Genomic DNA, 27,103 nt, shown 5'->3' on the forward strand with positions numbered 1-27,103 from the left:
CGCTGAGGGCAAAATCCCAACTCCACTTAGAAGAGCCCGTTTCCTCTCCCATGACCACAGAAGGCTGCATGCAGAACACCAGGTAGCCAGCTAAGGCAATACACATTCAGAAATAAAAGGAGAGTGAGCGTTTGCAAGCACACTTTAAGCCTGTACATTTAAAGCTGAAGGCCTCCAGACAACCTGATAGGGGAAGCTGCGGACGAGCGGTGTGGTTAGACATGCTCCCTAAAGCTGTAACGAGAGGGACGTGCCCTTGGAAGAGCAGAGACAACTTGAGTCCGTGTGGGGGTCGTATGGCACCTGTGGTTTATAAACAGCTTTAGCAACGAGTATTTCAAAACATAGTTCACAGTTTTTAAGAAGATCTGTGCTGATTTTAAAAACTAGAGTCTATATCATTTGAATGTTGCCTTTGTCTTTTTGAATATGATATCTATTTGGAAAAAATATTTACACTAAATTCTATGGCTGATTTGTTAAGAGTATCTTGAAAGAAAACAACCCCAAGTTGGAAAGAAGCCCCAAAGACTGGATTATCCTGGTGTGATGGTTCAAGTCATTGCTCACAGACAGTGAGAGACAGATGCAGACAGTGCAGGCCAAGGACCCTTCTTGGCTTCCGGGCTCTGAGTCTGTTTACTAAGGTACCAAATCCTTTGGGGTTAGTGTATAATTGCAAGTGGTTGTTCTTTTCCAATTGCTGCGGGGAAAAAAAATGTACAGTGTAAAATAAACTGGTTCGCTAAAATCCCAAAGAATTCAGAAATCAAATGTCTAGCTATAAACAGTATTAATATTGTCATTGTAAACTCAACAGGTTCGATAACATGTGCAAAGGCTTAAAATGCTTGTTAATACTGCCATCGTGAACAACAGCAGTGTGGTTTTCAGCTTGTGGGTTTTTCTTTTTCTCTCCATGTGTGTGGTGGTGGCTGTTTTTTTGTTTGTTTCTAATCAGGGATGAGCCATGTTACAAAAGATGTAACTGATAAGTTAGCTTTGAACAGGAGTCAGAAGTCTTTTTTTTGTTTGTTTCCTTCTCAAAACACACACCTACGAACTACAAATCTTAGAACGACAAGTTAGCTGCGCTCTGGTCAGCAGAACGCGTCTCTAAGGGTGGGGGTCTGTCAGGAGTGGCTGCGCAGGGGGGCTCCTCTTGCTGCTGAGGCTGCTGCACGGCGTGTCTTCTCCTCTCTGGGGGTGGGTGCGGGGTTCTCCTTCATCACCAGCTTTCGTGTTACCTTCATCATCTGTCTGACTCTAGCTTGCCTGGGAATAAGGAATGTGTAACTTTTTTTTAAAAGATGAAAACTGTTCCCTAAGTTAGGGTTTCGAAGCTTAGGGTTCTCCCCAGCAACCCCTCCCACCCTGGCCCGACACACATACATTCACACACTTTCTCTCCTCCCTTCCTCTGACAGTCAGGAGCCAAGGTCCTGGGACATGGTGTACCATTGCTCCTTCTGAAAGAGAGGACAGGAGTCCTCTGAGTTGGGTCTCTTGCTTAATGGGAGCTTGAGGCATCTGGAAGTCGAAGCAAGGCAAACGGAAATGTTTGTGCAGATGAGACCAGTCACCTACCATCAAAATGCCATGGTAATTAGAAAAAAACAAACAAATCCACTTTTGATTGTTCAAGCCCCCAGTTTCTGAAGTAGGATGTGGCTGGCCAAGGAGAGTGGTGTACCGTCCGGGGAGAGGGATGGAAAAGGGACAAATCCAAGACCTGAGTCTGCCAAATGGAGTTTTGGTGGATTCTTAAATTTGGTGTTAAATGTTATGTATACTGTATCTTCCAAAGAGGCTTGTTGAAAGGCAAGGTTTTACTCTGTTCACTGCTGTTAGTACTGATGACTGCATATTTATTTTCAAATAGCTTTTTTTTTTTTTTTTTGAGCCAGAGGGTGGGTCTTTTATTTGTCTGAGGTTCCAACCTCTCTTCCTTCCCCGCGAAGGGCTCTGCCCTGGCAGACACCTAATTGACTTGCAGCAGGGATGCTGGCTTCCAGACCCTTGGATAAGAAATGCACAGCTTTGAGGCAATTTCTGGTCTTGTTGCATGGTCAGAAAGCCCAAACCAATTGATTTCCATAGCACAAACTGTTCTAAGATTTCAGCTCTATTTCATGGTTACATCTAGAACTAGGTTAGAACTAGCTGCAAAGATGAAAAGCCACTGGCTTTAGGATGGATCTGTAAGGTTTTAAATAGCTTTTGCCTAAGTGGCTGATTTCATGACAGGCTAGTTCATATCTAGAGTCCCGTGGAACCCCAGCTTGGTAGCCACACAATGCAGTAAATGGCAGAGGCCACAACGGTTTCCGTTTCTCACCACCAAATTGACAACAAAAGATGAAAACAGTGGCTTAAGAACTTTCAGAGTACTGAAATCTTTGGCTTTTCAGTAGAAGACCCAAATGCCACTTCTTATCTAAGTTTATGTCAGGGACATTTCATTAGTTTTTTTTTTTTTTTTTTTTTTTTTAAAGATTTTATTTATTTATTTGAGAGAGAGACAGTGAGAGAGAACATGAGCGAGGAGAAGGTCAGAGAGAGAAGCAGACTCCCCGTGGAGCTGGGAGACCGATGTGGGACTCGATCCCGGGACTCCGGGATCATGACCTGAGCCGAAGGCAGTCGTCCAACCAACTGAGCCACCCAGGCGTCCCAATTTCATTAGTTTGTTTAAGAAAATATTTTTCTAGGAACTAGTGACTGATGTTTAAATAATGTACAGAATAAAAATGATCCAACTGCAGCCACTAAGAGAAAGAAAATGCTGTGAAAGGAGAGGCTTGCTCCTTTGGGACTAGATCTGTTATAACAGGAGTAGATGTTTTCAGAAATGGCTCCTGGGAATTGTTTCCACTGTGGTCATCATGACTCAGGAGAGCACAGGCTGTGGCATTCTCAAATCCAAGGGACGGAGACCAGAATACATAGTCAGTTACACCCATATGGCCTCAGAGCTCGTAAACTATATTTCATCACAGCAGCTCTGCCATGATATCTACTTGCTTAATCCTAACTCGAGGACTGAGACACGAAGTTGGTAATGCATGAGCTAGGATTATTCTCTGCAAGTTGATTTGTCATTTAAGAGAAGTAGATCCCTTTTTAAACTTAGCAGGCAGAGCTGACTTTACGACCAGCTGTACTACAGACGTCTCAGAGACCACAGCTGGGAAAGACTGTGTCACTGAAGTAGATACAAGCCCTTGGGTTCCTCCAGCCAGCAACTGGGAGAGGTGTATCTACTTGGAACTGTAATGGGGGACAGTTAAATGGCCATTAGCTGGAGCCAGAGACAACATCTACACTTACGAGACAGGGTAGCCAAAAGTGTATAAAATCTCTGCACACGGCAGAGTCCTAGCTTTGTTTATAAAAATACAGAGAGCAAGCTAGTTCTGAGTCCTGGGCCAGGGGGGCTTCCCCTACACTCACACAGCAACTCCAGCAGCTCCCCGGGACTGAATGGCTTGTGAAGCAGTGAGTGCAGTGCGGGCACGTACATGTGCACTCACAATAAATTATGGTGTGTCTGGCACATGTTAAGCTCTTTATAAACTACATCCCAATGAGGACAACTCCACTACGAGGTAAGTATTATGTTATATGTTGTGCAGAGGGAACAGAAGTTCAGAGGGGTTTAATAATTTGTCAGGGTTAGGCGGCCACGATTTGGTGGCACCCCTATTGAAATTGGGGCCATCGGAATTCAGGCTCTGAGCTTTAAACCGCTCCACTCCAGTTGTCCTGCCAGTCAAGCGCCAGTCTTGCTACACAGTCACGTGACTGATGATTTTCCATGTAAGTTGCTAGGTCCCTGGGGGTGGGGAATCCCATACCACGTAAATGATATTTTAAACTAAGCTGTATCCTGCTGAATTCCACAATGCATTTGAATTCACTATTTCAAAGATAAAAGGCTGCAGAAGTTGCCCCCTCTGTTTCGCTTCTTTTGTTTTCTTTAACAACGCATGTTTTTGCCTTCATGTATTAAGGTGCACACATTCGGTCTCTGGGTCCTGAACACAGCACGACTCTGAGGCTGGCCCAGCTCTGGATATGCTGAGCTCGCCTGGACTTTCCCTTGTCAAGTGATGGAGAAGCTGCAAAGTCAGGTGCTGTTAGGGACCGGTGATCGGGTCCTCCAGCCCTGGAGGATTTCTGGGGCATCTCTGGTGTTACAGAAGTGTCTATGCCAATTTTCCTAATTAATAGAGTAAAAAGTCAATTCCCAAGGTTGTCTGCCAAATCTCCCCTGGGTTCTAATGAAATGCTCCATAGGCCGGGATGATTCTTTGACATCAGGAGGGAGGGAGGATATTTGTGACACGGGAACACAGAAACACCTAAGACAGAGTGGTTGTGAACTGAGGTTACTAGTTATCAGAATTCAGTGTACGGTGGCCACGTTTCCTCCTAAAGAAGACAGTACTTACTTGAGAGGAGAGTGATAAAAGGATATTGTATTCAACCTTGCAAGCTGACCTGCGGGTGACAAAGGACACAAACAAGAAAGGTGACATGTCAAGTCTGTGATGCGGTCAAGCTGGTGAATTATTTGGTTGGAAGCCATGCAGAAGGACAGAGAGTGAGAGTTCAATGAATGAAAACAGCATTCTGACCCGTCAGGGAACCATATGCTCACAGAAGAGTCAAGGAACGCCACTTCAGCCTTCTCTAGGGCATATGCCTTGAGTAGGGACACACAGGCCTACTACTGTCTCCTACACCTTTTCTTTACCTTCCCCTTGAAGTTGCTGGGCACGGAAAGGAGAGAAGGGGCTTAAGATTAACTAGAGATGGCAAAGACTCCAATTGCACCTTAAGCTATTAATAGCATTTCCCTTCATTTTATTCATAGAAGGTTAAATGTAATATAATTAATATATAAATTATAATATAATTATATATTATATATAAATACCATATAGTTATAATATAATATAATATAAATAAATATAATTTAGTATTTTATACTAAAATTATATTTATCCCCTGTTAAAAAAACAATTGAGAACTTCAGTGACTGTTGTCACCAACATCCAGAAACCAATATGGGCTCGAAGAGAGAGGCCTAACAGGCGCAGCTAACAGTATGAACCAGAACACTGATTATTTAACCACATCCCTCTTTCCCTCTCGGCAGCAGAGCCAAATAAAACTCGTGTAGGAATGCCATCCCTCAACGCTCCCAGAGACACCCTGGAAGCCTCACCCAGGCTAATTTCCTTCTGTGGACAGGCCATAGATGTGGCAAAGAGCATTCTCCATGGTTCTCCACTTCCGGCAACTTTTTCTGTAGTGTTGAAGCGTGGCTTTACCTTTATATATAGTCACTGATTTTTTTCTTTTGTGGGGAGTGGGCATGGGGTATGATGAAGTCTTCATTTTAGCTGCTTCTAAAATATGGTTGTTAAACCGAAAAGGCTAATGGGGCATCCAAACAGGCAAAACCTTTGTTTTATATTGTTGGGATGGGGTTGGGTGGCTTCAGTTTCTCTCTTGCTACATTCTTCTTGGGAAAATATTTTCAAAACAATTCATAAACATATTCTGAGAAGTAGAGAGAATGTATTCTCTCTGCTTTTCTTCCCTTCACTAACGGAGTAAGAGAGAGCCACTGCTCACCTAAAAATATGGAGGAGGCTTGTCTGGCCACTGGACAGAAAGCCTGACATGAAGAAATATCCCGTGGGGCCTGGTGGGGGGGGTCAGTGGGTCTCAACCAGGCAAACATCCCTGAGCTCCCAGAACCTCAAGAAAACACCTGTGAATCACAGGGAGGAGAAACACACAAGCAAGACCAACAGGGCAGTAAAAAAATCTCCATGGGGAAAACGTATTCCCTTCGGGATGACTTACTAATTACGTTTATTTCCAGTTGTGCGTGTTATGTTCGGTGAATTCTCAGCTGGATTAATAACATACCCCAGTATATACGACAATCTGTCCATCCACACCCTGCTGAACGCGGGGCCTACAGTTCCTCTACCTTTCTTGGAGAGATGTGATACTCTCCTACTGATTTATTTTGACATGAGGTGGGCAGGGAAGGCGGCTGAGGACAAAGGATTCAAGGGAAGAGATATATTTGTACTTACTCAGTTTCTTCAGGCCTTGTTCTTTACATTTTCTTTTTTTAATCTATGAGAAATTGCATCTTTCCCAATGATCTTAGAGGAGTATAAATCGTTAGTCACTATGTTTCCCCTAAAGGGACAAGGTCTTTTTCACTTTCAGATCAGAATTTCTAAGAATTCATGGTGAACAGTAGAGCTCTAAGAAAGTATTTAAAATTTTTACAACTGCCTAGAACATGTGGCTTAAGGAATGCAATCAGAATATTCTGGAGAGGGGCGCCTGGGTGGCTCAGTGGGTTAAAGCCTCTGCCTTTGGCTCAGGTCATGATCCCAGGGTTCTGGGATCCAGCCCTGAGTGGGGCTCTCTGCTCAGCAGGGAACCTGCTTCCTCCTCTCTCTCTGCCTGCCTCTCTGCCTACTTGTGATCTCTCTCTGTCAAATAAATAAGTAAAATCTTAAAAAAATATATTCTGGAGAGGGAGGGTGGAAGAAAGGAGAAGGGGCGGATTTTCTGAGTGATGTAAAAGACCCGGCCACCGAGGGGCGGGGTGCTGGGGCCGGGCCTGGATGCCCATACCTGGTAGGCTTCATCTTGTAACTTCTGTTTCAGGTACTCCTCCATCTTGAGCTCGTTCTCCAGCTGCCGGACTGAGTCATTTTCATAGTTCTCATCGTCTGGCCGCACGTAGGGGTCCCCATCTTCTGAGACCCTGGGAACAGACCACAAATGGTGTTTGGGAGCAAATCTTAAAAGTAGGAGTGGAATGCATGTGTTAGCTGTGGTTTTTGGCCCCAATTAACTGAGTCCCCGAATTCTCTTTTTGGCTTCAATTCACTTCAATTCAACATCTTCTGTTACCTAACAGAAAATTAAAAAAAAAACAACACAACAACCCCCCCTCCCTAAAACCCCCAAAAAACAAAACACAAACTTTGGAAGTTTGGAGAAATGAATGATCAAGGCATTCTCATATGTAATTTTTCTAAGGCATTCTGATGATCATTGGTCATCTGTGTTTTCCTCTGGTTTACAAAAGTGAATTGCCTTTAAAGCATTTGTCAGTTTTAAAAGAGGTGGCCTTATCTTTGGAGAGGATTTATTTTTCCCAATCTGCAGGCCTTTTTAATTTTTTTAAAGATGGAATCCAAGAACACTTTCTATAAGGAAAGTGAGCCCTCTAGTGAAATAATGATTAAGGACATTTGTTCATAATTTACCCCCGCTTTGTGCTGGGATTTGCACCCATGTACTTTATTTTTTACCGTAGATTAAGTCTTAGAATAATCAGCTCATGGGTGTCAGGGAGGTCACACTTGAACCCATAGCTCTTGATCTTAAAAAATTCATACTAGTTCTGAATCTAAGAAATCGTTTCAAATTGTTCAGTTCTATCATGAGATAAAGAGTGAAGAATGGTCTCATTCACTAATGTGTGACTCTATTCGCATCTCTCCATCCCCGTTTATAAGAACCCTTTCTGAGACTAAACATAAATTCGCGACCTAAATCATATGACTAAAATATTCTCAGAATAAAACCCGGTGTCTGTTTAGATTGGACAGATATTAAGACATGCCCTAAAGTGAAGAGAGCGATCAAGTAGAAGTTTCTGGGCTGGAACTTAAATGCCACTGTTCATGTTTATTTATATCCGTACAACATGTCCTCATTATTTTTAGAGGTTTGGGGACAGCCTAAATAGGACTGCGAGGCCTCTGTGAACTTTCCCTTCCCAAGTCCCGCAGCCTGGTGGTGGTAGCTGATACTGTCACCAGAAAGCTGGGGACAGTGGAGTAGAGTAGATTTAGCTACAGTCTTGGATTTTTGGATTAAAACAAGAAAACTTCAGGTAAGCACATGTAAATGCTTCATTCTGAAAAATCAAACAGGTTCCTTACCAGCTACACTGCCGACAATTAATTCACCATTTTCAATAAGAAGCAAATCAGATAATTCTAAATTAGAGAGGAAAGGACAGGAAAGCAAACCAAAAGGAAAAGCAGCAGCCTACTGCTACTTACAATCATGTCAGAACTGTTTTGTTGGCATCTCTCCGCCTGCCTTTTCACACCCGCTTTCCAACCACATCTCTCTAGAGTTCCCCGTTACTACGGGTCTACTCACTACTTGGACTGAGATCCAAAACACCAGAAAGGCCTCTGGTTCGTTTCTTCTTTGGGCCCTGAAAATGGCCGGTTTACTTTTGTAGACTAGTCTGCAGCATTTTTCACATTAAGTACCATCACCTTCCTGGTCTGTAAAGCTCGGGGAACCCCTTTGTAACCCTCCGCTGAGCCTCTCTGTCCACCTTTCCCACGGCTACCTGGGCCGCCCTCTCTTGCAGGCTCTCCTTGCTTCCCAGCCTTCCTTCCCACTCATGCTGGGCTCCAGCAAGCCCGTCCTAGGGCCTCCCCCTCTGCTTCTCAGCTTTGGGTTCCTAGGCCTGTCTGCTTTGAGTTTGAGCTGATCCAGGGACACAGACAAGTCTAGAGGGGATGTCACGGGTTCTGCTGCTTTCTGTCAAGCCACAGAAGCCTAATTGGATGAAAATCTTTGAAAAGTGCCTTTCAAAGGTCAGATTTACACACACTCAACAAGTCCACCAGATTGGATTTCTTTATAATGAGGCTTTAGACATTCATTGATTTCAATCCCAGGTGCTCAGATAACGTTGTTCACACCCATTCTGAAGAGAGGCCTCTCCAGCATCACCGGTTCCTCTAAGGGCAAATGCAGTACATTTAGAAGGAAGGATGATTTATCTCCTGAGCGAGTCTGTGAGTCCCAAAAGGCAGAGAGGGATTCCTTAATAATATTTTGAGTACACCTAGCCCCGCGCCTTGGGCGTGCCAGGCTCTCAACAAGCACTGGCTGGTTTTGGTTATGGCTATTCTGGGTAGTATGAAGGCGGAAAAGTCCCAACACCCAATTTTTTAAATTTATTTTTTATTTTTTATAAACATATAATGTATTTTTATCCCCAGGGGTACAGGTCTGTGAATCGCCAGGTTTACACACTTCACAGCACTCACCATAGCACATACCGTCCCCAATGTCCACAACCCCACCCCCCTCTCCTGACCCCCTTCCCCCCAGCAACCCTCAGTTTGTTTTGTGAGATTAAGAGTCACTTACGGTTCCAACACCCAATTTAATGTAGCATCCATCCTTCTACCTCATCTGGCAGAAAAAGAAAACTTCATCATCCCTTTCTGAAATAAAGAATGAAGCAACCAAGCTTCTATTTTCTCGTATTGCCTACAAAGTATTATGTTGCTGAGAAAGACCCCCAGCCGCCGATACTCACACGTCACTGCGCATGGTGCTGGGGGGGGTGCTGCCGTGGAGGTACCCAGGTTTCCGGGCGTGGATTTGCGCTAGAAAAGCCTTTTCTGAGGTGGGCGATGGAACCAGATCCTCAAACTGAGTTCGCGTAAATTCAGAATCCACGTTACTCTCTGTTTCACTCCCCACCTCTGTTAGGTACCATGGAAGAAATGAAGAATGACTTAGATTTTTTTTTAGTGATTGGCAAATAAGAGGGCTGCTGGGCTTAACATAAATCAGCCTGTGCTGTGGAAAACATTAACCAGTTGTGGTACATAAGTCAGGTGAGTTTATTATCTTTTTTTCCCAAAATGCCATTTGATATTGACATGAATTTCTAGAAAATCATTAGGTATACACAATATTGTCTTTTTAAATCTCAAACATATTGAGGAGTTTTTGTGTCTTGACTGAATTAATTTTTTTTTAAAGATTTTATTTATTTATTTGACAGACATGGATCACAAGTAGGCAGAGAGGCAGGCAAAGAGAGTGATGAGCAGAGAGCCCAATGCCGGGGCTCGATCCCAGGACCCTGGGATTATGACCTGAGCTGAAGGCAGAGCTTTAACCCACTGAGCCACCCAGGTGCTCCAGAATGAATTCCTTAATACATCTGTTTTGCCCCTTCTACAAAAGTCTTCATGAGAATTGCTGTTACTTTTGCTTACTATTACTTTATGATTTTATTTATTTATTTGACAGGCAGAGATCACAAATAGGCAGAGAGGCAGGCAGAGGAGGAGGAGGAAGCAGGCTCCCTGCTGAGCAGAGAGCCTGATGGGGGCCTTTTTCCCAGGACCTGAGATCATGACCTGAGCTGAAGGCAGGGGCTTAACCCACTGAGCCACCCAGGTGCCCCTTACTATTACTTTAATACAGGAAGTTAAAACTAAAATAATACATTCATTTAATATTTCAAAGTATTGTGAGTATAAACTGATAGTATTTGAAGCTTCCACAATAAGATCAATGTTTTAGTCACCATGCGCTAGGGCTGTGGGTAGACGCCATTAGTTGTGATGTATTAATTACTGCCATTTTTATCCTACTTGGTAATTTTAATTTAGACTAGCAGCAACAATTTTTATTACTTTAATTCTTATTGTAGAAGCTTTAAGAAAACTAAATCCAGAATCTTTTTAATATTGAAGTTGTATTTCTTTTTTTAATATATAATTTTTATTTATTTATTTGACAGAGAGAGAGAGAGCACAAGCAGGTAGAGTAGCAGGCAGAGGGAGAGGGAGAGGGAGAAGCAGGCTTCCCGCTGAACAGGTTGCTGGATGTAGGGCTCGATCCCAAGATCCCAGGATCATGACCTGAGCCCAAGGCAGCTGCTTAACCAACTCTGCCACCCAGGCACTCCTTAAAGTTGTATTTCTTATAATTGTTTAATCTCAAACTTTGTGACTTTGTGATAGTCAGACAACTATCTTGCTGGGGGGCTAAAGGAACAGATGAGATGTATTAGTAACTGGTAAGATATTTATCAGCATATTCATGCTGTTAAAGTTTTAAAAACTGTAGTATTATTAGAATAAAGAGTCCCTCTCAATGTCATGCTCTTTATTTTCTGGAAAGATCTTTCTTTGGACATACTGCAAAGGTAAATTTCCATTTAGCCTCATTCAAATAGCCATGCATTCCCAATGAACAGAGTTTAAATGAGTAAATAAAACATTTGACTTTAAGAAATAACTTTAGCATCATATCACTTTGGATCATGATATTATACCTTACAAATATCAGATATTACAAAAACTAGGTTTACAAGTCAATTTTTGTGTATTTCTTTATTTCCCTCTGTATTTTTCAAACTTTCTGCATTGAGCATGTATTAACCATCTTCCAATCAGTAAAATATAAATAGTACTAAAAAGTTTGAATATACCAGCAAAGTATCACATAGATCTTTAATATATCTTTTTCTACTTGATGATGAGATCTCTAACAGAGGCCCCTAGCACTTATCGGTCCCTCTGCAATGAGTGGACAGCCTAAAGGGGACCGGGGACTCACCTGAATTCAGCTCTTTCACAAGAGAGGACATGGTGTTAGTGATGGAATCTGCAGCAACTAGTAAGTCATTCCTTAAATTTCTTCTTGAACCTTGAGTGAAGAAGAAATGATAATTAAAAACTAACAAACAAACAAACACAGCTTGTACTTCTGCCCCAAAATTTTTATGCAGTTTACATTGATAATCCTGAAGCAAGAGAGCTTCAAAGACTTCTCCTTTTCAGAAGTGCTTCGATTCATTTTCTAGAACAATACATTGTACTGAGGGGAGTGGCCACAGACGAAGGAGGGATTCATTCAACTTACTGTGCAAATCAGGACAAGTTTGCGAGTGAAAGGGGCTGGCCATAATAATAAGACTAGGTGACCCGCCATAAACTGGGATGGTCCCAGGTCAACTAGTATCTATAGCCACCTCTTGTTAGGAAAACACACAGATGTAAAGTCTGGTTTTGCCGGGAGCGCTGCACCTTGCCAGCTGCTACTACTGTTTCTGCCATGACCTGGTGGCCAGCACATGGGATTCTGATCTCCATCACCACAGCCTCTGTTTCTCATCAGGGCTCCTGGAGTTCCCCCTACCTACCATTATAGGTATCTCTGGGGAGTGGGAACTCTATCCGCTAAATGCCCCAGAATGTGGGATGGGGTGGGGATTCTTGCCCCTGCTGTGAGACCTGGGCAGAAGGTGTACATCCGGGACTCTGAATTCCAACTTCAATTATGGTTTTTCATGGCAGACAAAGCTTATGATGAGGTTTTAGGCACACAAAGGGTTAAATGGGTGTCTGTGGACTGGCTTGGGTATGAGGTAGCAATGGAACAGAGGGCTCCATAACATCTTGGAAAAAAAGGGCTCAAGAAACCAAACACCTGACTTGCAGATGAAGTCACAGAATATGAGTTCTTTATGAGCTAGGGGCTGCCCCTAAGCCACGACGGCTCTTCTGGTAATTTCTCCGGAAGTAAACCTCAATAGGTAAAATAATAAATATATGTAAATTAAGAAGTCAAGAGTCAGATAAAACAATGATAATTGAAAGCTCAATTTCGTTAAAAATGCTGTAAATTTCTTCAAGATGAGATTGAGAGAAAGAACATTTTTTTCTTCTAAAAAGTAAAAAAAAGTTTATTTTGTATAACTTATTTTCTTTTTCAGAAGAAAAAGCCCTCTTATGGATCTATTCCTCTCCCGCAGAGTAGACAGTAGTACATCATTCTCTTCCTTTAAGATTTAAGATTTTATCCCCATACGCAATGCGTGAGTGTCTCTTTCCTCATATGCTTGCAATCTCTGCCTATGTTAATTTTTTTTAATCTGCTAAGCGAGAGGTGATATTTGTATTTCTACAACAGTTTGTGAGATTGGACATCCTTTTATATCTTTATTGGCAATTTATAGTGCTTCTTCTGTCCATATCCTTCACGTGTTTGTTTCAGGACTGTCTTTTCTTACTGATCTCTATATGCTTTCTGTGGCGCTACAGTCGTGAAACTCGATAGCCACACACTCTGGAAATGTCTTCCTCAGTCTATTTTTTTGTCTTTTGACTTTATTTATTTATTTATTTTTGCCCTAAAACTAGTAATAGAATATATCTCCCTTTTCCTTAGATCTCTATGTGAGGACCTGGAAAGATGCTCATGATATACTGCTAACCTAAAGAAAATGCAAACTGCAGACCAAAATACAATGCATGGTCTTGCTTGAGTGAAAAAGAAGAGCAGGTGTTTGTAAAAATTACCTATAATCTTATATAAATGAAAAGCTGAGAAGGACCAAACTGTCTAATAGTTTGGGAATGAGACTGGCAAGGTGAGGGTCCTGTAAGATTTTTTTCTTTTTTCCGAACTTTCTGTAGGTTTAAAAAGCGATGGCAAGAAAAAGTTTCACAGGGGGTTAACCTATTTCCAAAGGCACAAAACGGCTTGCCTTGCCCCTACCCCTGGTGTGTGAATGGAAAACGTAGCAGGTGGGAGAATACGGTTCTATCTATCACTCTTGGGGCTTCTCCACTGACTGTAGAGGCTGAACCCCAGGGCCCCACGTTACAGAGGCAGTGATTCAACGCTGGCGGGCGGCTGTCAAATGACCGAGCGACCGCTGGATCGCCGCGGGGCTCCATCCCACTTCGGCCGGGACAGCTTAACCTCAATCTTGAGTTTGCTTCAACACCGAGAGAAGAAAGCAGGAAATAAGATCTTTCGGAATTTTAAAGCGGATTCCATTTACAAAGTTTCCTGGGATACCGGTGAAAGGATGTCCCTTCCCTTAATGCGCACAGACTCCTAAAACGTGGAGCGGGGCTAGAGAAGCCGAAGGGACGGAGGACGGTGAAGCGAGAGACTGACCCGCCTACGGAGCTTCCAGACCAGTCGGGCGGAGGGCCACGCGGGCCGAGCCGCTCGGTGGCTCTGATGAACTCCACCCGCCCAGCACACCGCGGGGTCCCACTTGCCGCGGAGGGAAGCAGAACGCAGCGACAGCCAGGGCCCCCCCACTTACTCTGCGCAAACGCCTCCTGAACGTCTCCCCCGACCCCCGTGAGGGAGTCCTGAGGGGTGTGCGACGGGCTGGAGCAGGCGGACGCGGAGCGCACCGGCATGGGGATGGGCCTGCTGATGGTGTGGCTGGGGGAGGAGCGAGGAGAACCTGCCCCCTGCGTCTGGAGAGACAAGGCAAGTCATTAACGGGTTTTCCCAAAGCCTCGGGCAAAGATAAAAAACTGTAACCTTGAGGGTTCCCCAGTAGGACGACGCCCGGGCTCATGCAGACGGTAATCCGAAACCTGAGTTGCCGGGGGCACAGAATTCAGGACCACATGGCTATAGTCTGGAGTTTGGGTTACACACTGGAAGTTAAGAATATTAGTAGAGGCCTGTTCTATAGGACGCGAGATGTGTGCCCGTTCAATGAGGCTACTGGTAAGCGGTGATAATTACAAGGTGTGTCTGTTTCCTCTTGGAGGGAAGTTCCGTGTAGCATAAAAAGACATTTCAGGATAGAGTTTGAAATATAAACTAGGAGACCCTTGGGAATGGATGTGGTTTGTATAATTCCTAAATTTTTAATCTCTCTCTCTGTCTTGGCATGATCTTTAGAGGATAATTTATAGGCCAGATCACGCCATGTAATATGGTGCATATTGAGTCTCCAATTAAGGGTCAAATGAGGCACAAATTGTTTAATCCCTATTTTGGGGCAAAAGTTCACTTTGTCAAATTGCTCTGTGACTCGATTCAAATGAGGAAGAGAAAAGAACTCTCGGTTTCTAATTTTCGGCTACTTTAGGGATTTTTGGCCACATCTCCTGTAGAGAATGTCTTTCTCTGCATCTATGAAAAAGCAGTTATTTTAGCAATAAGAGCAGTGAGATTTAAAAGTGAGTAAAGAAAAAAAGTAGAAAACAATGAAAAGCCATTTCTGTCTGTACTATACTCCTAGGCATGAAACCATTCACACCTTGAATTTCACAGCTTTGTTTCTACAATGAGGTTTCTTGGAAAGCTTTTCCATGTTATGATAATTAGTCTACGAAGGAAGCCAATCATGAGTAAGAAAATGCAGTGCGACCCTCAGGTGCATTGGGTGTTCACATAAACTCCATTCCAGTCTGTTGGGTCCGGCCAGGGAGACAGAAGACTCTTTCACAGCAAGACCCAGAGACTGACCATCAATGCATTCAGACCCAGGGACATGCCCCCTGAGAGCAGTGCTCTGGACTATTCGATTTACACTTTGCTGTGGGGTCTGCTTGCAGTTAAGACACACAACATCAGTTCTGGAAAATGCCATGCTGTTAGCTTTCTGGGGCTCAGCGTCACACACAAAAGTCAAATCTATAAATTGAGAAAAATCTAGAATTAGAAACAAGGCAAAAGAGAACAGAGCAAAGAACTCATGTGACGCCGGTGGGCTGGGGATGCCACTCTTTCACTCTCAGCAGTACCTTGAATGGTCTGTCCGGGCCCAGGGAAGAGCGTGACCCTTGGCAGCCTGTGGCCCCAGCCTGCTCAAGGACGCGTCTGATTTCCCCAGCAGACTTTGCCAGCTCAGTCTCAATAACCACGAAACCTCCGCTTCTGAGCTACTGTGGTATCCTCCTGTTCCCCACACCGATAAGAAACGACTTCACTTTTGCGTCGTGCTTTGCCAGGTAGAGGGGTTTTCATGTGCCTCCCCATTGATTTCTCTCCACGACCAACCGCACTAGGCATCATCACTCTAAATGTCCAAGTGTGGGGTCACAGTGCCCAGAGAGGTCAAGAGGATGGCTGGGGGAGGTCGAGAGGGAGAGCCTGGGCTGGGTCAGATGCACAGATGCTCTGAGCACAGATGCTCTGGCTACCCTGGAATGCAGGGGCCCGGCTGTGTTTGGGCTGCTGTGGGGCCCTCAAAGGAGTCCCTCTGCCCTGAGCCAGGCGGGGCCCCTGGCAGTCTTCTTGCCCTTACCCGTCCTTTTCCCCAGGGACCAGTCACACAGGAGGGAGGAGCGACTGGGATGGTAGGTTGGACAGAGGGGTTGAAGGAAGGAGGCTCCTCTTGGCTATGTAGCTGGGTTACCCCCTCAACTCTGGGGATCCAGACCCTCTTCTGGGGTAGGAGTTTCCTGATAATAACAGTAGTAGTAGTAATATAGTAGTAGTAGTAGTAGTAATACAATGGCACTTTTTAATGTAACTTACAGTGGCCAGAGCACTTTTACATACATTGTTTGGTTTCATTCTCCTCATTATTGGAGCTAGGAATGATAGTTGCTTCTATTCGAATAGGAGTTTGCTGTCTATAAATTAATTTAACCCCAACTATTTCACTTCACCCTCCTAGCAACTGTATGAAGTATAATATTCCCATTTTTCAGGTTAGCCAACTGAGGCTCAGAGGTGGTAACGGTTACCCGAAGCCTCCAAGCTAGAGAATGGCAGAAACAAAGTGGATCCCCCTTTCGTTGTCAAGCTTGGGGCTTTCCCGCAGCCCCACAGTCGCTTCTGAGGACCAAAGGCATCAGGACCACCCATCGCAGGCTTCACTGACGAGAAAGGTTTAGCAGCCTGAAGCTGAGGAGGTGCAGGGTCTGGCCCCATCCGTGGAGTTGGAGTAGCAGCCTAGGGCTTCTGGCTGGCCTGGAAGATACCTTTCAGTTGCCCGGTTGCGGTTGTGGGGGAGAGTGTGAGTGCCCCAGGGGTGGAAGAGCCTTTGGGCTGTTTATCAATCACTCCAGAAATGCAGGTGCAAATCTCTTATCTGCAAATCTGAAATCCAAAAAGCAAAGTACTTTGTTTCATAAGGATTTGAAGCTGTGTATATGCTCCCTGCACTGCGCAGCCTTTCTAAAGCCCGAGAGGTTCTGACTCCTGGGACCTGTTTGGAGCCAGTGACTTCAGATGTGGGGCTGTGGGTGTGCATTTCAGTATTTTAATGGCTATCCTGGTGCTGCTTGCACCCGTTAGTTGGGCTCTCCAGTACAGGGAGCCCACAGGGCTGCCTGCCCCCCCCCACCCCCGCCTTGGGCAATAACCTGGTCCTTGGAACCTTCCTGTCTGTAAGTCTCTTGCCTCCCCTTCTGCTCAAGCCCTGAGCTTTCCCGCTGTGTTTGAGGCATTTCCACTCCCAATGCTCCCTGCTTTGTACTGCCTGGTCTCCAAAATCAGCTTTCCCCACTTCTTCCTGCCTGCTTCCTTCCTTCAAAGCCCCTATTAGTGGTTCTGTGTTAAGAGACAAATAATTGACTGTAGTTATGTGTTAAGGGAAAAACAGTAGACTGAATCTAAATTACACCGCTGTGTGAGTGACGGAGAGCCACTATCTCCTAAATGAATCTCTAATTGGTACAATTTCAAGCAGTCTGATTGTGTGAAGACTAAGTGGAGATTCTGTGCTGGAAACACGATTCACTGGCATCTTCCCTGCAATGCCCAACACCCACCTCATGTCCAGACTCTGGGGAGGGGAGGGCCCTGGCTCCCTGGAAATCATGTCTCTTTGTCTGGACACTGTCCAGTTTGATGCATTTCCTGGGGCCTACTGCTGGGAATGCCATCTGGGGCCTTCCTTCCAGCTCTCTCTTTAGAGTCACTAGGAAAGGGCAATTGCCTCTTGGCGTTGGGGTAGATCAATAGAGATATCACTGGGTTTCATTTTCAGGTGGTGACCCTTGTGGATGGCGGCCTCTGGCCTGGTCATGAAGTCTGGTTGTCTGCTAACAACTTCAGAAGAGTTAGAGTGCGCAATCTCTGTGAACATCCTTTCCTGGAAATAACTTGATGATTAATGGAGAGAAGACGTGAGGGACAATGGTCCATGCAGATCAATATAGAGATCTAAAATTCCTGAGAGAACAGTTGATTTATGGAAGAAGGAAAACATACATCATACTTGGCAAATTTAGAATAGCTCACTTCCTAGCGAATACATGAAAAATTCATTTCTGCACTCCATCCTCTGAGTCCTCTCAACTTGCTGTTGTATCAATTTTTAAGAAGGCTGACAAAATCCATACATTTTTCTGATTCTTTTCCAGGAAGAGTTTTGGTTTCCTCCCAGCACCAGAAAGGAGGGAGGACCAAATGTGTAATCGCTGAAACAGCTGTTCCTGGAGATGCCGCTGGGCCAGGTGACCACAAGACAGGAGTGGATACCCTCCCTGTGGCTGAAAAGTCTACCTTTCAGGTTTGGCTGGGAACACAACCCAGTCGGCCTGCTTTTCGTTAGCAGCTTGAGAAGGTGCAGCAGAGCAGCGTTTGGCTATGTTTGACCGCCTTGTCATCCTTTCGTCCAGTACGCATTCACTGACTATCCTTAAAGGGATTGCTGTGTCCACAGTGCTGCGGGGACACAGATGAGGTGACTAATTCTGACATGTCAGGCAGGAGGCATCACTTGACTTGGGTCTTAATAGTGGAGATTTCGGGGGCAGAAGAGAGGATGTGTTGCAAGGAGAGAAGAACATTCCAGGCCTTAGCGTGTCATGAACAAGGGAAGTGTGAGGGAGCCAGGCTGGTGGACGCACCGGTTCATCATGGAGAACGGAGGAGACTGAGGCTGGTGAGGGGTGGTGCCAGGTTTGGGGGTCTCTGATGTCATAAAAGGGGCTACATTTAATCTGAACTAGAAGGTCCTCTCCTCAGGTTTTTAAGTAGAGAAGTAATTTTTACTTTCCCAGAATTAATGGGCTAACCCCTGATTTTAAAAAAGGTAGTGAGAGGGGCGCCTGGGTGGCTCAGTGGGTTAAAGCCTCTGCCTTCGGCTCAGGTTATGATCCCAGCCAGGGTCCTGGGATTGAGCCCCGCATCGGGCTCTCTGCTCAGCGGGGAGCCTGCTTTCCCCTCTCTCTCTGCCAGCTTCTCTGCCTTCTTGTGATCTCTGTCTGTCAAATAAATAAAATCTTAAAAAGAAAAAAAAAAGGTAGTGAGAGAGAGAGAGTCTGAGAGGATATGTTTTAAAGACTAGATGTTAGTCCTAATATTGCAGTTGATTATTTATGAGATGAATTCTCCCCCTCCAACTCCTCTATTCCACCTGTGACCGCGTCCCCCCTCTCCACAGGATACCCACCAGAGAGGATGGGCAAGGAAACGAAAGGAAGGTGAACTGATGCTGGTAAAACTCATCATTTCTGGCCTGTTCATGTTCCATAGTGTGTTTTAGAGAAGTAGGAGCCTGAGTGACCAGGATTTCCTGAGTTCATAGGGCCTCCAGTTGTAAAGAGAGAAGAGAATGGGGAGCAGGAGACAGGATTTGAAATGTTTCACTTTCCTGCCCTGACCGAGACACTTAGTTAACTGGAGGGAGGAGTAGGGAAGGTGTTCTTGTGTATATGCAGGTGTGTAAAATAGGGGTCCAGTTAGAAAAGTTTGCATATTGTTGGACACATGTGTAAACATCTATATGCAGTTTTGAACTAGTAGCTGACATGCATATAGTATTTTACAAAGTGCTTTCACATCCATTATCTTTGAAAATCTATGCAACAACCCTCTGAGCTGTGTAATTTTCAGTGTGTTTTTAATAGATTCCTGGGAAGTTAGTTGACATAGTCAAGATCTTACAGGTGTGATAGAAGAGTGGGGACCCCTCCAATCAGGTCTAACACCAGTGATCTCTCTACAAAAATTTTTATTGAGACCTTACATTCTGAACTCAAAGTTAGGATATCTGGTTTTAGATTGGGATGTGATATTTGGCACTGGAAGTCAACCAGAAACAGAAACATATTGTCACTGCAATTACACCCCAGCTGCCTTCATTACTAAACTTTTTATGAGTGTTCTTTTTATGGTTCCTTCAATAAATCTTAAAGATACACAAAGAAGAAAGAGGGTAGGATAATTTTGATGCAAGTTTTGTAAAAAAAAAATTTATTGCTTATGATACCATAATCATCATGTTATATTACAGGCACTATTTTTTTTTTAATTCATGTTCTCTCCTCGAGGGGAATAAATTCATGCATTACCTCTAACAAGAAACAGTATAATTAGGAATTATATATACCAGTATAATAAAATACATTGAACCACACAGACTTATGATAAAGCAAGTAGAGGTTATTAAATCAAGCACAATTTGTTGTGCGCAGTGTCTGAAATCTGGTTTTACAAAGAGAATGTCCCCAAAGGGGTAAGGCTCATAAATAAAAAAAACAGAATTTAGAAGCACACGCCAGACTAAAACCTCTAAATTCTCTCCTTAGATCATGTTATACCAAAGGAAGTCTATACATTTGGATGGCATAAGTTCATTTCCTTGTAGGACTGCCTGCTCCAGATTGGGCCAGTCAGGGTTCTCTGTCTTTAATTTCAGCTGAAGGTCAGTGTCATAATCAGCCACTTGACATCTGCTGCTGTATTTATCTGTTTCATTACTTAGTGCTCCTCCTCTAAAGCTCTGAGGGAAGACTTCCTTTTTATATTTCATGCCAACCGAAATTTTGGTCCCCTGAGAACTGGCATTTGGGTTCTGATAAAACCACCAATTATGTTTTACTTTTCTTTCTTTCTTTCTTTTTTTTTTTCCTTGTCTCCTGGCCAAAAAGCTCCGAGGCACATGCTTGCTGCTTAAGATGAGCATATTGGCATTATCTTTTCTTTCATTTCTGATTTTTCTGAATTTATTTTATGAAGTCATTTTTGATGACTTTTGTTGCAAACTATCTCGGGTCCTTTTTGAGAAGAGGCTTGAGCATACAAGCAAATCAAATGAGTCAAGACGAGTAAATGGGTCTCCGCGCCCAGACAGAGCACTGCTGCCATCTGGACGGTGCCCACGAGAACCTCTGCAGCAGGACCCAGCTGAGGGCTGCCTCTCCCAGACTGCGGAGCCGGGGAGGGCTCCGGGGGGGGGGGGGGGAGGAGCGGGAAGGCAAGGAGGCAGGACACTGCTCTACGTACGTGCTCAGCCTCAGCCAAGCTTTGGCTCTGGGCAGCATATGTTCGTGAACCCACTGGTCCACTAAGCCTTTCCAGAACAGGTAGCCTGGGAAGAGGCAGGAAAGGGGTACAGGAGAGACCTTGCTCAAGGGAGGCTGACTGTCTAGAGGATGACTGCCCTCTCTCTCCACTTGGCGGAAGAAGTTTAGAGTTGAGCCTTTTTTTTTTCCTTTTTCTGTGTACATGCTAAGTCAGAGACAGGAAAGAAAAGAGGCTGTTGCAAAGAGAAGCGGCACAGCAAGGCATTTTTGTCTAGCATGATCTAAGTGTGTTGGAAGTATAATAGCATTACCCCGTGTGTGGCTTTACGGGCAACGGCACAGGCTATACGTGCCCGTCCTTCACCCAGGGCGACTCTCTCTCTGTCGGATTTGACTCTAGTCAAGTAAATTTTTTTCACAAAATACAAAATAGTGTCATACATTGTCTTTATTGTCTGACATTACAGATTAGTTTTACACTTTCCTTTTTTACAGACCGTGGGAATGAAGGGTAAAAATGTGTCCAGCATTTTGCAGACATTCTTTGTTACACACAAACACACACAATGAATAATAGGAAAGAGAATACAGAAGAATAAAAGGTACGTTGAAATTGGACAGGCTGTGGTTCTAATCGATCCCAGGAAATAACATGAAACTTCCTGCTAACACTAGCAAGAGTACATGCACTTGACATTAAAGCTGCTGTTATTTTGCTTCTAGTTTGTTATTGTTATTTTTTGAGTATGCTACTCCCTCTGCTGGCCCTGGACCTGACCACAGGGTCAGACATAGGGTTCCAGTTTAGACTACGGTTACGAGAGTCACGGTGCTCCTGCTTCCGGAGAAGACATATGTAAGGGCCTTGTGAACTCCCAGAGCAGAAAGGTTCTTGGTGATAAGAGAAAGCCTGAAAGTTACCTATTCCTTTGAGATTATTATGAACCAATGGTAGGGATTCTGCTTGCAAGAACTAAACAATGGGCAGTGTTTCTCTTAGGTTGAACACATTTTAGGGACAGGGAAGACAGGGCTTAATACTTATGCAATGAAAAGAGATGCAATTGGCTGACATTTTTATACAAGGAGGTCCCACGCCTTTCCATTAAAATGGATACTGAACTAAATGGTTGACAGCACGAGAGGATGTAGAGAGTAGCTTGAGTCTGGGGACTTTTCCTAGTGTAACTTTAGTAGCGGTGGTAGGCATCTCTCTACTAAGAGAAGGGTCTGATCAACAGCCCAGAAAACATGAGACTGGTTTGAAATGTAGACTTCTGGAGATCTAGAAAGGTTCCAACAAATTACAATTTTTCCCCCTCTTCTAAAAGATATAATAGCTCTTGTTTTGATGCTGACAGTAGTAATAGTTATAAAAAATGCTAACTTTTGTGTGTGTCGATTCAAGCACTACATTGAAAAGGAAGCAAATTAGTATGATTTTTTTTTTCTCTTTCCAAACTGAAGCATGAACATACATTAGAGGCAAAAGCAATGAGAACAGCAGGATGGCAGGCCCCTCCACAGTTAGTTAAGACCTGCAGTAGGGAACATAACTTACTCCCTGCTTCAGTTCTTCTTCCTACAGAAAGATTGAATCAATAACAGTTAGATTACCCAGGGTTCCAGCAAGAGCATGTACACAGTGTGAGGGAACGCAAAGGGGAGGGGGAACATCAACATGGCTTTGATGGCTGCCTCTCCTACCTTGGTGACTTTTAGTTCCACAACTCTTTTGGTATTTGAGACAGACCATCTTTTTCCTTCCTGTGTCCATACATCTTTCAACACAGTCTATCCCTCTCTCCTGGTGTTTGTGTATCCTGATCTGATAGACTGTGCTCAGGTGGGCTAGATGGCTGCCAAGATGGCTGGCGGTAAGTGGACTCCTGGATCCCATCACTATGGTGACAGAAGCTATGGGAATATAAGTGTGTGGGGGGTGTGTTTTCAAGGTTTCCTGTCATTCAGTGAAGGGAAAGATAAGATCGACCCTCTTCATTTGGTATATTTGAAAAGGAAAGCAGAAAGAGCTTTTCTGGATCATCCAGTGAGATAACAGAGCAGAAACAGTAAGAGGTTATTAGTTATCTAGTCCTGTATTCATATGTACAGTACAACAAAAAGTGAGTTCTACGCTTTATGGGTCTAATACACTGAAAAGGAGATTTTGTTTAGAGATGATAAAACATTCCCAACACTGATGGCAGGAAAAGTTGACTAAAGAATAAAACAATAAAAAAAAGGGGCGCCTGGGTGTCTCAGTGGGTTGAGACTCTGCCTTTGGCTCAGGTCATATCTCAGGGTCCTGGGATCGAGGCCCGCATCGGGCTCTCTGCTCAGTGGGGAGTCTGCTCCCCACCCCCCACCTGCCTCTGCCTACTTGTGATCTCTGTCTGTCACATAAATAAAATCTTTTTTTTTTAAATTAAAAGAGCAGAGAAAACAAAAGAAAGAAGTGTCACACTTATACCCGGCCAGGACACAGGTTTCGGCAAGTATTTGTCAAATAAATAAAAGAAAGAAAGAAAGGAAGAAGAAAGAGAGAAAGAGATAAAAGAAAAGGAAAGAAAAAGAGGAAGGGAGAAACAATAAATTCTGGTGTGTCAGGGATGCTGGAGAACCAGGGACCTAAAGTAGGGACGTCTGTCTCACAGGTGAGCTGCCCCAGGGACCTGGCCTTCCTCACTCCATCAGACGTTTCAGTTCCTGCCTTTGGCAAGTCCCCTTTCCAATCCACAGTAGTTCCTGTGTGCCTACATCAGGCAGGCCGACCATATAGCTCTGACTCCTCCACTGAGCTGACTGTGGCCAAGGGGCCATGATTACTCTCGCTGTGACTTGGAATGTGATTTAGTATATACCGAAGAAGGGAATAGAGATACGAAAGGAAGAATGCTACTTCCCGGGGAGAATAACATCATAGTACTCTGCAGAGGACCTTCCTAGGTCATCTCATTAAACCCCCTCCCCGCAGAGAGCAAATAGTTTGCATTTGAGACCCACAGAAGTTATGTGACTTGCTGCTAAAGCCACACAGATAAGGTAAAATGTTTCACTGAAATTAACAGTTACTGGTCTTAATAAAACTATAGTCACCCCCAAAATTTCATGGCTGTATCTTCATTTTTTGAGTTAGACATTAGATTCTGTTCACTTTATTCAGAATTATTGAAGCTATTAAATGTAAAATATTCCTAAATAAATCCAGCTTTATTATTTTTAAGGACATAGGAACTGGAAATAAGCCAAGAAGTTGTCCTTTGAAGGTCCTCAGTGATCTGGTTCCAGGAAATGGATAAGAATGAGACTTGTCATTGACTACTATCATTTGTTGTATCTAAGAAAAGGTCTTAATATCTGGGACTGAAGCCATATTTTGGGGTTAAGCACATATATCATTGGAAAAATAATTGCACATTATGTATGAAAGATTTTTAGAAATGCTATAGTCAGAGGTCTAGGAAGTATTTGAACTTCTTACCTTTAGTAGCTTCATGAGACCTTCTAACTGGACCATTAGCTCTCTCCGGCTCTCCTGGAGAGCAGACATTCTCTGTTCCAGCTCATCCTTGCGCTGTCTAAGAAAGAAGCAATTGTCATCAGAACAGCATTCAACCAACTGAGCTGATCACATTTCTTAGTCTTGTGGCAATAGTGGACCACCAGGAAAAGGGCATCTCCGGAACTCTAACATGGTTTCCAAGCAGGAAAATGTTGTCAAATGAACATGAGGTGTACATTTGTTTGTTAGAAGTCATACTAAAATAGAATTAGGATCCTATTTGCTATTGCACCCAATATGGTTGATTGCAAATCAACCATTTGATGAAATCTTTTCTGAATGCTTACTATGTTCTGGGCCCTGTGCCCTGCCATTGTCTCTCCCTGAGACAACCAACAAAAACCAAACTGTCACTGAAAAGGGTCAATCCCATAAATCCTCCAAATGCAGGGACCCTTTTGTAAATCTCAAAGGAAATACCGATACTTTAGTATTTGGAAATTGGATTTTAGAAGTTAATTTTTCATTTCTTCCATTCTTCGTACGCAATGCCGTGTCTTTCAGAGGTGAAATATTCATAGTACAGAGTTTTTATAGTCAATTTAAGTTTTCTGCTTTGGGTTTGACTTTATATAAAGCAAAGTCAGAATAAAGGAGTTCCTACACAATTGTTCTAACTGCAAATAACCTATAAGGTTCATGTTTGTTTAATTTTGTTTGTTTTGCAGAACTTCTATTAAGCTGTCAGCAAGAATGGAAACCACAAAGGACAATCTCTACTCTATCATTTATATTGACACTGAGAGTACCAAAAATACCTTTGAAATGAGAACTGAGAAATGAAACAGTATGGGGAAGAATGTTAATCGTTTACGTTTCTGATGTCTATGTATGCTTTTCAAGTCAATTTCAAATCTATTATTTCATAATCATTAGTGAATAATGCACACAGTATTTTTTCCCTTGCCCCAAAGGTTTCTGTTTGGGTTTGAGATGTTAAAACTTATATTTTAAAAATGTGTGGGTGCTTTAACCATGGGTTAATATATGAATGGATATGTCCAGTCTCAATGAGAAGAAGCACAATATTTAGTGGAGCTTGAGCAGAGACTCTGAAATGACAATATAAACATGTCACGCTGACATAGGTCAATGACTCATCCAATTGCAAAGGTATTTTGTGGGAGGACAGGTTATGGATATTAATGAAACATTTCTAATTTGTTTTGTCTCTCTTTTTTTTTTTAAATTTTATTTATTTATTTGACAGAGAGAGATCACAAGTAGGCAGAGAGGCAGGCAGAGAGAGAAAGGAGGAAGCAGGCTCCCTGCTGAGCAGAGAGCCCGATGCGGGACTCGATCCCAGGACCCTGAGATCATGACCTGAGCCGAAGGCAGCGGCTTAACCCACTGAGCCACCCAGGCGCCCTCTAATTTGTTTTGATACAGACTTTCTCTAATGACTTATGAATTTAAAATTTGTAAACATGTCTCAACTCTTTTTGAATATATTTGGATTTTTGGCTTTTATTACCACTTAAGGCTTTTTCTCAGAGCATTTCTTCCTTTGATTATCTTTACAACTGTCTCTTTTCTGAATCCCAAAGGACAAGGATCATCATCATTTTATAGACTTTAATGGCATTTTATACTAGTCTTTGTCTTCCAGGGCTACAACACTCTAATTTTAAAAGCCTCGATCCATTCAAAAATATTCTTCAATGACAAATCCACTGGCTGTTTTATCTTTGACCTTGTCTGCACCTCATGTTCCAAATATAACCGTGTTAGGGCTTGGTAGAAGGATAGAGAATGTTTCTGATGTATTTCCAGTTCTCTTATAGATATTGCTCTGTAATTTTTAGATTTTTAGTCCTAGGAGCACTTTGTGAAGAAGGTTGCAGTAAAACTCCAATATTGTAGTTAAGAAATACTAAGAAAAGGCATCTAAAATCTACAAGAGAAAGTTAACTTAGAATTAGAAAGTTAATTTAGAATTAATCAGCAATAAAAAAAAACCTTGTTTGTAATTTTTTCTTATAGTAGTAATCTTTCAAAATATGACATCCACTCTTTCTTTTTTTAAAGATTTTATTTATTTATGTATTTGAGGGTGAGCGAGAGAGCACAGAGGGAGTGGGAGAAGCAGACTCCCCGCTGAGCAGAAAGCCTGAGGCAGGGCTTGATCCTAGGACCCTGAGATCATGACCTGAGTGGAAGGCAGAGGCTTAACCCACTGAGCCACCCAGGCGCCCCTGACATTTACTTTTTCATGCATTTGATTAAATTCAATTTTTAAAAAAATCACTTAATGTCTTTATTTAATCTTCCCTATAAGTGTTTATTTAATCTTCTCTATAAGTGGCTACCAAATGTGGGTCTGATTAACACATTTGTAGTGTAGCTTCTATGGTTTCAAGTAGGAACAAGAAAACAAGGACTAAGTAGTAATTTTATTTGCACAGAGCTTAATGTATTACATCTCTAAAGGAATGCCTTTTATTCTGAGATTCTGCCAGATTATTTCTAATTTTGCATGTGTGTTAAAATCTACTTTCTCTTGGGGCATCTGGGTGGCACAGTTGGTTAAGGGTCTGACTCTTGGTTTCAGCTCAGGTCATGATCTCGGGGTCCTCCATCCTGGGATGGAGCCCTGAATTGGCTTCTGCACTCAGCATGGAGTCTGCTTGAGAGGCTCTCTCTCCCTCCCTTCCTGCTCATGCTGTCTCTTTCTCAAATA

At 43.3% G+C, this 27,103-nt stretch overlaps 1 protein-coding gene across 24 annotated transcripts in view; it reads right to left on the bottom strand.

The window, feature by feature from the left end:
* DTNA (dystrobrevin alpha) overlaps nt 1-27,103 on the bottom strand; it is a 354,355-nt gene that overhangs the window by 2,429 nt on the left and 324,823 nt on the right. For 10 of the 24 annotated variants that reach the window (XM_059139254.1, XM_059139255.1, XM_059139256.1 and 7 more), the window contains 6 exons: nt 24,343-24,439; nt 22,420-22,440; nt 13,955-14,114; nt 11,449-11,538; nt 9,407-9,575; nt 6,676-6,808 (listed from right to left, as the gene is read on the bottom strand). In XM_059139254.1, the coding sequence (XP_058995237.1) occupies nt 6,676-6,808; nt 9,407-9,575; nt 11,449-11,538; nt 13,955-14,114; nt 22,420-22,440; nt 24,343-24,439 (670 nt within the window). Of the gene's footprint in view, nt 1-1,013; nt 1,276-1,392; nt 1,470-4,454; nt 4,504-6,675; nt 6,809-9,406; nt 9,576-11,448; nt 11,539-13,954; nt 14,115-19,448; nt 22,441-24,342; nt 24,440-27,103 lie in introns of those variants that run through there. The other 14 variants (XM_059139264.1, XM_059139267.1, XM_059139273.1 and 11 more) reach the window with 6 other exon arrangements.

This window comes from Mustela lutreola, chromosome 11 (genome assembly GCF_030435805.1).
Source record: "Mustela lutreola isolate mMusLut2 chromosome 11, mMusLut2.pri, whole genome shotgun sequence".
NCBI lineage: Eukaryota > Metazoa > Chordata > Mammalia > Carnivora > Mustelidae > Mustela > Mustela lutreola.